This window comes from Oryzias latipes, chromosome 6 (assembly GCF_053564925.1).
Source record: "Oryzias latipes strain Hd-rR chromosome 6, Olatipes_Hd-rR_3.1".
Classification (NCBI taxonomy): domain Eukaryota; kingdom Metazoa; phylum Chordata; class Actinopteri; order Beloniformes; family Adrianichthyidae; genus Oryzias; species Oryzias latipes.
The window spans coordinates 4,605,505-4,620,372 of NC_136242.1; the positions used below are offsets into that span (position 1 = coordinate 4,605,505).

Consider the following 14,868-nt stretch of genomic DNA (forward strand, 5'->3'; position numbering starts at 1 on the left):
TATAGGTTCTCATGTCTTCCAGCTCTCATGTCTTATAGGCTCTCATGTCTTATAGGTTCTCATGTCTTCCAGCTCTCATGTCTTATAGGTTCTCATGTCTTCCAGCTCTCATGTCTTATAGGCTCTCATGTCTTTCAGCTCTCATGTCTTATAGGTTCTCATGTCTTCCATCTCTCATGTCTTATAGGCTCTCATGTTTTCCAGCTCTCATGTCTTCCAGCTCTCATGTCTTCCAGCTCTCATGTCTTTCAGCTCTCATGTCTTATAGGTTCTCATGTCTTATAGGCTCTCATGTCTTATAGGTTCTCATGTCTTCCAGCTCTCATGTCTTATAGGCTTTCATGTTTTCCAGCTCTCATGTCTTCCAGCTCTCATGTCTTCCAGCTCTCATGTCTTATAGGTTCTCATGTCTTCCAGCTCTCATGTCTTATAGGTTCTCATGTCTTTCAGCTCTCATGTCTTATAGGTTCTCATGTCTCATAGGTTCTCATGTCTTATAGGCTCTCATGTCTTATAGGTTCTCATGTCTTCCAGCTCTCATGTCTTATAGGCTTTCATGTTTTCCAGCTCTCATGTCTTCCAGCTCTCATGTCTTATAGGTTCTCATGTCTTCCAGCTCTCATGTCTTATAGGTTCTCTTGTCTTCCAGCTCTCATGTCTTATAGGCTCTCATGTCTTCCAGCTCTCATGTCTTTCAGCTCTCATGTCTTATAGGTTCTCATGTCTTTCAGCTCTCATGTCTTCCAGCTCTCATGTCTTCCAGCTCTCATGTCTTATAGGTTCTCATGTCTTCCAGCTCTCATGTCTTATAGGCTCTCATGTCTTTCAGCTCTCATGTCTTATAGGTTCTCATGTCTTCCAGCTCTCATGTCTTATAGGCTCTCATGTTTTCCAGCTCTCATGTCTTCCAGCTCTCATGTCTTTCAGCTCTCATGCCTTATAGGTTCTCATGTCTTATAGGCTCTCATGTCTTATAGGTTCTCATGTCTTCCAGCTCTCATGTCTCATAGGCTTTCATGTTTTCCAGCTCTCATGTCTTCCAGCTCTCATGTCTTATAGGTTCTCATGTCTTCCAGCTCTCATGTCTTATAGGTTCTCATGTCTTCCAGCTCTCATGTCTTATAGGCTCTCATGTCTTTCAGCTCTCATGTCTTATAGGTTCTCATGTCTTTCAGCTCTCATGTCTTATAGGTTCTCATGTCTTATAGGTTCTCATGTCTTATAGGCTCTCATGTCTTATAGGTTCTCATGTCTTCCAGCTCTCATGTCTTATAGGCTTTCATGTTTTCCAGCTCTCATGTCTTCCAGCTCTCATGTCTTATAGGTTCTCATGTCTTCCAGCTCTCATGTCTTATAGGTTCTCTTGTCTTCCAGCTCTCATGTCTTATAGGCTCTCATGTCTTCCAGCTCTCATGTCTTTCAGCTCTCATGTCTTATAGGTTCTCATGTCTTTCAGCTCTCATGTCTTCCAGCTCTCATGTCTTCCAGCTCTCATACATGTCCTGAACAACTCTACATGTTTTCTAGTTCTATAAAGCCTTGAAGCAGCTCTTTCTGACCTTCTCTGTTCCACTCTGTTTACGTCTCCCTTCTTGAAACTGGAAACAGAACATTTATCTTTCATTTCACACCATCCTCACTCTCCAAGACCAACAGTTCAACAGTCCTGTCAGAATCTCTTCTGCCATTTCCCCTAACCTCTTCCAGACCTCCACAGGTATGTTTTCAGGACCAACTGTCTCTCCACTCGTCATCCTCTTCCTCACTTGCTACTTCTTGCTCTTCAGCATCCTCCTCTGTGCTCTCTGACACGTTCCTCCTTCATCAGCTCCTCAAAGTTCTCCTTTCATCTTTCCATCACACTTGCAGACCCCATCAACACATTTCCATCTCTGTTCTTGATCCATCTAACCTGCTCCTTCCATCTCCGTTTCTCTCTCACCTGTGCAGATCCGCCTCTTCCTCCTTTGTGACCAACCTACTGTAAGTCCTCATCTGCGCTTTGTTTGGTCCAGGCCACCTCCACTTGGGATAGGCTTCACCTTCTCCTTGTTCTTCTGTCCTCTCAGTGTTCCACTTATTCTTAGCTAACCTTTTCCTCTGAACAAACTTCTGAACTTCTTCCTTCCGCCATCAAGTCTCCTGAACTGTTTTCTTCATTTGAGATGTTACTCCAGATTCCTTCCTCCCCATCTCTCTGATCTCTTGAGCTGTAGTTGTCCAATCATCTGGAAGAACATCCTGACCTCTCAAAGTCTGTTCCATCTTCTCCCTAAAAGCTACAAAGCACTCTTCCTTTTTCAGCCACATATATACACACAGTGACACACTTTCAATGAAGCCAAATGTGATGCATAAAAACATATGGACAGGAAACATTTTTGTGGTTACATTATAAGGTACTCAGTAAAATAAACTGTGGGAACCGAGATGAGAACAACCTCAGAATAGTTTTAGATAAATGAGTTATTTTCACTTGGGTTCATTCACTCATGTTTGAGGTTTTTATGTAAATGTGCTGCTTACCTTTCAGATCTTTGTCTTTTTTACCTGTAAAAACACAAAAACGTTTACACACTTTATTGAGAGGACTGAGATTATAGTTTTTCATTTCGTTGTGTTTATAGTTTTCCCTTTAGGGTTGAACTGGATCTTTGTAGTCCTTTGAAAAAGTATGAACTGTTTTATTTTGTCACCTTCAAAAGGGTGTTTCATTTAAAAAAAGTCCCAGGTGCTGATTTCTGAAACATTTTAGTTCTGGGCTCCAGATCTCATGACTTGACTCCTACACGCTTTCAACCTTGATAAGAAAACTACATCAATGGATTCAATTGTAAGCGTTAACTACAAAACATTTAGAAAATTCTTTTATTTTTTAATAAAGTAAACACCTTATAAATTGTTTAAGGTTTTTTTTTTTTTTACTTTAGCAAATATTCGTTTGTTAAGTAAAAACGAGTCCCTTGTAAAAACTCCTGGCCCTTCGAGGGTGTGATAAATAATTTACCCACTCTGATCATCCTTTGTCCCATTTTCTAAGCTTTTCCAGAGGTCTTTGAAGTATGATGAGCCCGTTTTTAGCCCAAAAAAACCCAGCGTCGTTTTCTAGGACTTAGGCGTTCACTGGACATTTGCCTCTGAGTTGTGGGCGGGACCAAGACAAGGAAAACAAAGACGTTCATGGATCCTTTAGTCTCTCAGTGGAGGCATCAGAATGGAGCACAGCAGGGAGCTTTTCCTACCCAGCGTATTTTCTATGTCACAACTGGGATCTTTTTCAAACAGTGTTTTTTCATTTGCTCCTAATTCACAACAGTTTCAATAAAGAAATACTCCAAAATGCAATTTCAACCTTAATTTGTTTATATGGCTTTTCTATATTTGTCTTCCATTATCAGAAAAATGTTAAAAACACCAAAATGACCGTTTTTATTGGAGTGAGTCTTTTAATATTTTAAGAATTTAAAGACATGAGTTACTGAGAAGAGGTGCATGATGCAACTTTACCATTTTTCTCAAAGTCATGTTAAGGATGTGACCTTCATGTCCGTGTCTGTGATTGGCTGACTTAAAAATTAGTAATGTGGTGCCCTGCTCTGTTTCAAGTGCAGAAGAGACAGAATCTCTCTCAGGTGAATATTGTTGTGATTGCAGATATTTTTCAGTTTCAAGAATAGAGTTGTTTTGTGTTTCAAATGCATTTCTTTTGTTGTTTCAAGTGCAAAATAACGTTTTGAGCACACAACATTATTTTAAGGTCAAAACTGTGAGTGTTGCTCTTGGAATATTGGCACAAAAATCACTCCATTAAAAATGACACGGGTTTCTTGATTTTGGTTATAATCAAAGTTAAAAGACCACTGAGAACACTTTTAGAATAGATCAAAAGATGATCAGAGTGGGAGCAGTAATATCTTCTAAATTCCTTCATGGTCAGGAAGAGGTCCTTCAGGGACTAGGAGATCCCTCTGGACCTCCAAAGCACCTCAAGTCAACAGAGGTCTAAAAACAGAACATAATATTGTGTTTTTGCTTCACTAAACACAAACATACTTTATAAAAACCTGAGGGATATTTTCAACTAAAGAAAAGTTTTATCAACACGTTGACTGGTTTTCAGTGGATGAACTGCCTGCCAGTGTTTTGTCCTTCACAGAAACCTGCTAGAGAGGAGGAAGGTTTTTTCCCAGCATGCATTCTGCAGCCTCCCCTGTCAAAAGTAACTGTGGTATTGACCAGGACACTGAACTTCTAAAGCTCCTGGTGATTAGCCTAAAGCATCGGGGCTTACCATCAGTGTGAGTGTACTACATATGTGACTGACTTAATAGCACAAAGGAGCCGCAGTGAATTCTCAACTTACTCTTCTTGTCCTTCTTTTCTTTCTTCTTTTTTTCCTTCTTTTCTTCACTGTCACCTTCATCGCTGGCGCCGAGTAGCGTGAAGATGATTCCAGTCTGAGAGTTGACGCCGACAGCAGTGACCACCATCTTGCCGGATCCCTCCATGACGTGAGTCCCTGAGGAGGAAGGGACAACCCTGAAGGTTAAAATCCACCCTCAAAGACAAACGTGGCTACGTCCCAATTTACAAATGGAAAAGCAAAGAGACAATGAACCTAAGTGAACCTTCTGATTCTATTCCAACATTATACTTCTTAGTGATGTTGCTGCAGAGAAGGAAATGCAGCATTTATTGTAAAAAGATCTTCCTTGTTGCAAACTTTTTTAAATTCTGCATCATGTTTTCTTTGAAATGGCAAAGATTGATTCACACAGCAGACTAAGAATGTAATCATACTGTCTAAAACTCAGGTAAATTGTACCATTTTGAGTTCATTTGTGACAATAATGCATTTATCAGCAGCTTTCATATGAGAAAACCATCTTTTCTGAAGAATAGAAAATGATGTGCACAAATCTGAAGAGAAGAACCAATCATCTGAAAGCAGGTCACCCGGGTCACATGGCTGTAATCTGATGAGACAGAAGTGGAGTCATGTACCTGACAGCAGCATGGGGTCTTTGTCAAGACTCTTTTTGACATGATCTGACTCTCCAGTCAGAGAGCTTTCGTCTATCTTCAGGTCGTTGCCCTGGATCAAGACTCCGTCAGCAGGAAGGAGGTCACCTGGAACAGATTACACTTAATAACTGCAAACACTCACTCCATCAGTGGGTCATCTTCATCATTAAATGCATCCTCTGCAAGCAGGAGGCAAAAGATCCAAACCCATGAGGAGATGAAGGCCTTCTATTAATGATGAAAACATGATGATGCAGCTTTTTCTAAACCCTGAAGTTAAATCATTAGAATGAGGAGAACATTTGTATCAGATTTCTGTTTAAATCTTCAAAACTGCATCTAATTGAGACTACGTCAACCTGAAGCCCTCAATCCATCTCTTTTCAGAACCTGCCTAATCCCTTTTGGAAGGTTGCTGGAGCCTATCCAACTACTGTTGGGCAAGGTTAGGTAAAACCTTCCACAGGTCACTAGGCTGTTTCAGGACCTCACATAGACACCTGTGAAGCATGTTTTTGGACTGTGGGAAGAATCTGAAACAAACTCACTCATACACAAGAAGAAACTCCACATAGAAAGAGTCCAGCTGGGATTTGAACCGAGGCCTTCTCACTGGGAGGTGAGAGTGCTAACCACTACACCGCCATGAAGGAAAACAACAATCGCATGTTCTGTGTGTAACCAGGATGCCATAATCCCAACACCTGACACTGATGGGCTTCCTGGACCAAGTGGACCAGTTTTAGCACGTTTGGGATGAGTTCTGAAGCCAGCAGTCATGCATTTGTGTGAGGATCATATTTTCTCTGTTCATCTTTGAGCTTCTCGCTCTTTTCTCGATGGACCACAGGATTTCTGGATTTTTATACTAGCTTCAGACTGTGGATCCTCAGTTTGGGTTTAATCTTTATTTTCATCCGGTAAATCTGTGTTCTTGAATATTTGTACTTCACGGTTCCTTATTCTTGCCGCTGTTTTGGTTCGCACGTCTGTCTTTCTGCCAAAACAGCAAATCAACCAGAACACATGGACTTCATCAAATGTTAGAATTCAGTTATTAAGCTAAAGCTTTGTGATGACCATGTTATGTTTCTCGCTTTAACTCAGTTCATCCTGTTGACTTTAGGTCCCTTACCTGAGGTGTTACTTTGACTTTACGTTTAGTTTTGCAGTGTGCCATTCTTCTAACTTGCCTTCGTATCTACATGCTGACTGACTGTCCGTACTTCATGCTTGGGTTTCTGATTGAATCCTCTGATCTACATCTTTTTGACACCCATCCAGTGCATGTGGTCTTTGTGTTCTGCCCTCATTTCCAGAACGTTTCTGTTCCGCTTCACATCCATGACTGCTCTGTCTTTAAGCAAGGCATGTCCAAAGTCCGGCTGTGGGCCACATTTCCCCAGCCCACAGGCACCAGTCCTGAAATCCCTAATATGCAGCCCCCAACACCTTCTAAAAACTGATTTCTTAATAGGGATTGGTTGTGTTATCAGCCATTTTGAACCTGTAGCAACATTACCGCACAACCCTTTCTGGTTAATGTCGAGTTCCTCTCTAAAATGTCGACTTTAAAAAAAAAAAAAAGAAAGTTAACAGCGAGGGCTGCGGCTTTTGGGACAAGTGAAAATAGGAGTATTTTCATCAGTAAAATACAAAACAACAGTGTCTTCCTAATCTGGCTGTTTTTTAGAATCTCAGTATCAAGAGGCAGAGAATACATGCTAACTAAACATGCCATGTATGGTCTTTACATATGAAATTCAGAGAGATTTGGGTAACAATGTTGAAATGAATGCCATTGTATATAAATTTCCATTGGATAGTTCAAGGGTTTAAAGAATGCTGGCTCATTGGTCGGACCTCACACATTTTCACTAAATCTGATCCTCTTTGTAAAAAGTTTGGACCCCCCTGCTTTTGGCTGTGAGCTGCTTTGTTCCTTATGCTCACGTTTTGCTTGTTGCTTTTCATCTCCCAGCTGGAATTATTTTGATAAAAATTACATTTCCAGTTTTCCAGTCCTGCTTTTAGAAGTGTAGGGACACGACTTGACATGATGAGAACCAGGCGTGCACATCTTGCTGTGTTTCCTTACCATACTTGACTTGTGCGATGTCACCGACGACAATCTCAGACACTTTGATCTGGACCACCTGTCCCCCTCGGACCACGGTGAACTTCTGCTCCTGCTCGATTCGGTTCTGCAGCCCGCGGAACTGCTTCTCTTTGCTCCAGTCATTGAAGGCTGTCACCAGCACCACACAGACCACCGACAGGAGGATGGCTGCACCTTCAATCCATCCAGTCTCCGCCTCTCCATCCTCCTCAACTCCGCCCGCTGCTTTGCCACATTCTGGTCACAGGCAAACAGAAACACACCTTCCAGGCACTTTCCAGTCTAAAATGAGGTTACAGGATGATTTTGTTGGCTAAAGTTTCGGCATTAAGCACTTGCACAATTCCAGTTTGGAGCAAACCAGATCACAACAGCTCAAATCAGTGATTATTTTCCATTTTCCCGTATGAGGATTGGGTTGAGGATTGAACGCAGGGGTACTTACGCTGTCTTTCGGCATTTGGTGGGCTGTAAAATGAAAGGCCTAGTGAAATGATGGCTGCCACCTCCAGGATAATGAGTGTGACATCCTGCAGGGCTTCCCACACTAACTGTAAAAAGGTTTTTGGCTTTTTGGGAGGTATGAGGTTCTGTCCAAACTCTTCCTTCCTCCTGTTGATGTCCTCTGAATTCCCTTCCAGACCTGCAGCAGGACAAACAACAAAACAACGCTTTCTTTATTACTGTCAAACATTTGATAACTCTTCAAGCACTTCTAAATTTTTTCGGAGAATTCTGTTTTACAATTTATTTTGGGTCCCAAAGTGTTTTGTAATGTTTGTGATTCTTAATTCTTTAATTATTTAGAGATGTGTTTTTACGTCCCAAAGCAGTCCTGAACGGCAGATGTTTTTGCAGTTCTCCTTTCTTTCTACGCTCAGTTTCAGAGATAATTTTGGCCCCGAAACAGACTCCAAAACTCAGCTAAATTTCCCCACACCTGGTACTTGGTGAAAAATGAATTTTGGGCATCGTGAATGACCCCGCCCAAAAATGATGACATCACAGAGCGAGAAACCGTTAAAAAAATGAATGAGGTCAAAATCTCTTATGGGGCTCAAAAGCATTTCAAAACCCACTTATGAAACCAAAATACACGTCTTGGGAATATCCCATGGAAGATTTGAAATTATTATGGGATGGCTACAGGACCTATGACATTTGTGACAAATGGTGAATATGCAGATTTTTGTATTTTTCTACAATATGGGAAATAAAAAAAACCAAAACCAAAGTTGTATTGACCTTTGACCTCAGGAAGAGGCCACCAGGGAATTAAAAAGGCCTTTAGTACCCCAGAGATTTCAGTCTATCTCCTCTCCTCTAACTCCTCGAGCATCATAGGGAAACTTCTTAGAAAATAAAAAGTGGGTTGTAAAGTTAGTAGATTTGGAACAGCATTAGCATGGAGAAGTCGCTAAAGTGGCGTTGCTCTGTTGCTCGCACATTTTTTACCAGAATGTCATGGACCTTCATGAGTCCTTGGCTCAAGATGAACAAAACAGTACAACATATGATATAAACATATTAGGAATGTGGGCGTGGTCAACGATAAACCTTTGTCGCCAAGGAAATTCAGAAGTTTGTTTTGCCGATTCTTCTAAATAATTTTTTTTTTAAAGTGGTAACTATGGAGATGAAACAAATAGAAAAGCAACAACGTTTCTTATTTTTTTCTGAGTTTCGTCATGATCCTGCCTCCTGTCTCGACCTGTGAGGAGCTGACAGGTAAAAAGGGAGGCTCTCCCCTGAGGTCCTTTGTCAACCAGATGATTGCCAACTTCCAATAAACACTACAAAGAAGAAGAAGAAGAAGGCCCTTTGCCACAAAGTCATCTGTAGCCAGAGACTCCCCAGCCATCTGATCAGGGTTTGTGGTCCTCATCGGTTTTTCCAGTTTTGGATTTCCTGGCTTCATGTTTCTGACCCACAGAGTTTGGCTGCTCTTTCCTATGTCTCTGACAAACTTACATGTCAGATAGTTTCCAGGTTTCTGGGGCTCTCTCTGTTTCCTGAGCTTGCCTGTGCATCACTCAGATTTTCCTGCTGTGTCCTCCCCCTCTTCCTCCAATCCCTCCTCTCTGCTGCCACCCAAAAGTGCCCCCCTGTCCTCCCCTTCCTATGTCCCTGATGCCTCCTTAAGGATAAAGGACTTGCCTCATACTTATCAATAAACTCTTTTCTTATAAACTCTGAGCAGTGTGCTTTCCGCAGAATTAATGCAACCCTCATAAAGAAACTCCTAAAAGAGTTGCAGATTTTCCCTTCATAGGTTGAGGAAAGCACTAGCTTGCTGAAAGCCCAGATTTGTGAATGTATCTAAATATTTCTGACATTGTAAATCATAATTTGCTCTCATGCAATGTGAATAGAAATAAAGCTTAGATTAATACCGTCGTGTTTTGTTAGTTTACAACTTAATGTCTTATAAATTAATCCAAACTTATTTGGGTTACTAACAGAAAAACGATTTAGCGAGATTTATATCTGTGTTTTTTTTTCAAAAACACAATGTAGTTTTGTAATTCTGTATTAGGGATGTAAAGGTTAACAAACATACTGTATATCAAACATTGATGTAGTACTGGGAGTAACATTAGAGGAAAACCACTACATAAACCAGATGTTGGTAAAAAGGTAGCAGATCGATCAGGAAGTCAATAATCTGTTTCTGTCAAACTTTGTCAGCTTCTCTTCCTGTTGTGTCTCTACTGTCGTTGTCTCTTTATGAAAATGTGATGTAATCAAAAAGATGTCCAATCACAAGCTAGCTTCTACCAAGTCAGGTCAATTCCAATGGGCTGAATGTGTGTTGTGTTCACTAAACAAATGATACAATTTTAGTTCAAACAATCCCAGAATGAAAAGAAAATGACAAACTTTATGTAACAATACAGAACACAACAGTCTAAGACCTGAAATGCAGGTTTGAATGTTTGAAACTTTTATGTTTTTGTTGATCAAAATACAAAGAAGAAAAAAATGAGTTTCTTTGTTAAAAGACATTTTCATTTATACTTTTACCACCAAATGAATAATAAATGTCTAGATGTGATCGATTTCAGTAAAATAATTGGACTGTAAGTCCTCCTCCCTCGGTGAACCTCCTCTTTGGTCTTCCTCTAGACCTCCATTCCACTATGCGCTACCTTAACAGTGAATAAGAATAGCTTCTCTTCCACTAAGGTAATGGGATCAATGAGAATGCAGTGCAGTTTAGGATTAAACAAAGATGTTATATAAGATTAATTTACAATGTAATTTCAGATTAGGATTTACAGGTCAGAAAAATAACATTGTTTTCCACCATCTGAGCTTGATGTTTTAAAATGTAAAACCTGGTTGACGAAGTCTCGTATTTGGATCTCATTAGGAAAAGGGAGGGAGCTGAAAAGAGACTGGTTTTCCCGCCAGAACAAAACAAGCACAAAGAACGCCGGGACCCTCTAAAATCCCACAATTCTCAGTGCAGCTGCAGTTCTGCTGCAGTAGAATGGTTCCTGTCGGTTTCTACCCAAACATTTTCCAACTGCCATTGAGTGGGATGAAACTACAGATGTGTCCACAGCCATATAGAAACACATGAGCAGAGGAAATGACCTTCACGTCATTTCAAGCCGTGGTGACATTTTCCTTCATTCACCAGCAGGAGAGCAAACACTGGAGGTGTTATCTGGGTGCTTGCAAGATGGACAGACGGGATCAATTAATAATAAGGAGAAAATGTCAGGGCCAGATCAAGAACAGAGAGACCCCATTAAGACATGCTGGAAACACACTGTCATAGGTCATTAAGGGCCACACAAAAATAACCTGCCACAGTTTAAAATTAGCATTTAAGGGAAAACACACCACAGATGAGTCACTGATCTGACACAAGCCGATGTGTTTTCTCAAAGAGCCCAAGAAACAATGAGAACAGACATAAACAGCACTGGGTTCTTCTGTTTCCACATTCACTAGAACAGTTTATAATTAAAATGAGAATCTACAGAGGGTTCAGGCCACAGTTGACTTTGACAAACACATGCAAAACAGTCCTAAAACCAGACTAGGGCACAGAATTACCTAATATGTCTGCCACTGATTTAACGATGTCTGTGCCGGAGGGACAGGCTTCTGAGTCAGGGGTCAAACGCACTACAACACCACCACTAAAATGTAAATCTCTGCAACAAGTGTGGCCTGCATGGGAGAACATGGACGGCTTCAATTCTATGATCTCATTGAAGCTTGAGCTCAGGAGCAAACAGACAAAACCGTCAACTTTAACTCTTACTTTTTTAAGGAGCCATGAAACCCATGCTTCACGGACGGAGTTGCAGTACACAAAGGATGCAACATGCGTGAGCCAGCTTGCAGTTCTCCTCCATGTTTATTGATCATGTCAGTGGCCGAGCAGTTGAGTGTCTGCCCTGCGTTTTGAAAGTGGTGGGTTCAAATCCATGGCCGAGTTACACCAAAGAATCTAAAAATGGGACTCAAAGCCTCCCTGCTTGACATTGAGCTTGAAGGGGCTGGACTGGATTGAATGGATTCAAACGCGGTTATGTCTGCAGCTCACCCTGGGGATGGGTCAAATGTGGAGGACAAGTTTCATTTCATACTGTGTGACAACCATTGACGGTATATGAAAACTGGACTGAGTGACTCCTCCCCCTTTATGTTCCAAACAGGAAGTTCCTGCTGGTTCCATGAAGCTAAAATCCCATCGACTTCTATGGAGAAATAAACAGCTTTTACTTAGAAATTCTATTGGTCAGAATAACCATTCTGGCTCTGATACCTTTTTCTAAAATCTTCTTGATAATCTGTAATGTCTGTTATTCGCCTCACAGCGAGAAGGCCCGAGTTCAAATCCTGGCCCTAACAACGGCTCAGTTAGGTGCGTGTGGACTGGGCACGTTTCCCAGGGGTGCGATGAGTTGAATCCAGTGCGGTTCCTCATGCAAGACCCTTCAAGCTACTCTCTAACCCTTGTGGCCACAAAGGGGCTGGGAACGGGAACGGGGGCCTAAGTCTGGGTCTCCTTGTGCTGGTCCCCAGCCTGAATCCTTTGTGTCAGGCATTTGTAGTAAAAATCTCTGACAAACCACCTGTACAAATCACTGGAAGCTGATTGGCTGTGGCAACAACTGAAAGAATATGCTGAAAAGTGAACAAAGATGCGTCAATAGAAGTGTATGGTCTCACATCCAACGTTCAAAATGATTGACAGATTTCATGTAGCTTGCCTTCAAGTGGTAGGGGCGTGGACTTCCAAAAAACCCACTCATGATTGGTGAGACTACTTTTCTTAGAAATAAGACACAGACCAATCATTGCTTACTGATATTTTGGTAGTTGAATTGACTTTATTCTGTTGGAGCTGTAGTTTAAGTCATTTTCTATGGGTGACGTCATACTCACCCACTCCAGGTTTCAGATACAGTCAATAATGCAACTAATGCAACTTTAAATTAAAAGTGTCTTTATCTTCCTTTAACTATCTTATGTTAATTAACTTCACCGTTGTAGTTTGTGGAGTGTTTGCAGTCAAATGTTTGGTTTCTTCCTATTAATACGAATTTGTCTTCCACTGTTACTAAATTTCAAGCACAGAATTAAGAACCACACCAAAATGAATTCTGTTGATCACAGAGTTTTGAGGTTCCAGCTTCATCCTAGTTTGGTGTTGATGGATGAGTTTGTATTTAGCTAATGTGTAGTTTCATATTTATTAGTTGAATTTGTCTCCACTAAAACCACGATTTTGATTGACACGTGGCCCCCTTCTGTGGGGATGATGGTGAAAAAGGGATCATTTGATCATATTAGATAAATCCAGAATAAACTGGGTTTTTACCACCATAAAACAATCAAAATTATTCAATTCAATTCAGTTTTATCAATATAGCCCAATATTACAACACAGTTGTCTCAGTGGGCTTCACACTGGGAATTGTACAAAACATAAAATCAGTCACAAATACAATAGCTAATTACTAAACTAACCTAAACAGAATGAGATAAAGTGGGCATCCCTGGATTATAATCCCTGGATTATAAATTGCACTAAAACATTGCACTTGATCTGATGGTGACATGCTTTCTGATGTTTTACTGACGCTTTATAAATTAGAAAAATGAAACAAAAAAATGTGATTTTCTTCCAGAAGTTTACCTAAACATGTGCAGGTCTTATTTGATGTATACAGATTTTTTTGTTAAATTGGTTTGATATATTCTACAGCTAATAAAAAAAAAAAAACTAAGTTCAGTATCTTCAAAATGAGGACTTTTTGGGACTGATGGTATCACACTCATCTAAAAATCTATTTCTAATATTTCTTGGCCTTTCCATGGTCTGTCAGTGGAGCAATGAGGCGATAAAATAATTTCAGGAAACCAGGACCAACATCTTTCATGTTAGATTTTACACACAAAACTAAACTGCGGCATTTGATGTATGTCATGAAACAAAACTGTAAAAATGCAATACATGTGGCACTCATGAGTAGCGTGCAGCATTTTGGTCAGAAAAGGACTATTTTAGGTTCACGGAAGACATCCACATGTTTGAGGACATATGACGAGGAAATAATATGAAAATGACATCTATCCAGCTTTGATTTAGCCTTTCATTTTTGTGTTCTCCCCAAATCTCCATTTATTCCCTTTGTTGTGCACAAAAATTTGCACTTGATCTGATCAGAACTGGATTATGAAAACTATGTAAAACTATCAAAGTAGTAGGTTTAGGGGCTGTCATCTGGACTTAGTTTTTAAAGTTAGAAGACATTTCATCTCTTATACAAAAGGCTTTGTCAATTCTGGCATTGGAATTCAGAAGTGACAAAGCTTTATGGATAAGAGGTGAAACGTTCTCTAACTTTAAAAACTAAGTCCAGATGACAACCTTTAAATCTACTACTATGATGGATTCTACCTGGATGAATGAGAGTCTTCATCGACATATGTAAAACTATAAAATTAAATTACTCAGTTGGGGTGGCATTATATAATTTGTAATTTGAGTAATTCTTTTCTTGTAGTGTCTACAATTAATGCTTGAAATAAACCAAATCAATCAATCAATCAATCAATCAATCAATCAATCAATCAATCAATCAATCAATCAATCAATCAATCAATCAAGGCATAGCAGGAAAAACAAATATCTAATGTCAACATCAAGAATAAACCCGGAGATCTCTGCCAGATGGCTCACTTCTCCCAAAATATGAATGAGCCTTTAAACAGAACACAGACTTTTGCATTCTTTGCGTCAAGTCTTACTTAAACAATGACAACATCAGTGGTGTCGCTTCAATGCCAATAATGAAAAAGAACTGCTCAGTGGTCATAGTTCCACTTAGACAAAAGTAAATGTCCAATTCTTTTGGAAATCAAGGTCCTGGTATGTATGCAGGGATCAGTACAAAGTTTTACCAGTCAGTCCCTGTCCAGAACTCAACAGCAGCAGACACAGAGTGGACGCTCTGTCATCTGCTGGTGTTGGTACATGGAGTTATCGCCGCTCAAAAGTTATCGCAATCATCTACCAGAGAGCCTTCAGGCCTTCTTCTGCAGCAAAGCTGTGTGGAAATGTTGATTTCCTTTTCCAGCATCTTTAGGGATCATCACACACAGCTCCAGGATCACATGATCCATGTGTTGATTGGATCAGTGACCCGAATCAAACCCGACAGGAAGTTGTAAGACGGTGGTTCAAAAAAACGAGA

At 40.4% G+C, this 14,868-nt stretch overlaps 1 protein-coding gene across 2 annotated transcripts in view; it reads right to left on the bottom strand.

The window, feature by feature from the left end:
- Positions 1-14,868, bottom strand: part of LOC101173614 (plasma membrane calcium-transporting ATPase 1-like) — a 53,833-nt gene that overhangs the window by 34,731 nt on the left and 4,234 nt on the right. For both annotated transcript variants that reach the window (XM_023955477.2, XM_078948275.1), the window contains 5 exons: positions 7,590-7,787; positions 7,124-7,381; positions 5,005-5,130; positions 4,364-4,519; positions 2,527-2,550 (listed from right to left, as the gene is read on the bottom strand). In XM_023955477.2, coding sequence (XP_023811245.1) covers positions 2,527-2,550; positions 4,364-4,519; positions 5,005-5,130; positions 7,124-7,381; positions 7,590-7,787 — 762 coding nt within the window. The remainder of the gene's footprint in view (positions 1-2,526; positions 2,551-4,363; positions 4,520-5,004; positions 5,131-7,123; positions 7,382-7,589; positions 7,788-14,868) is intronic.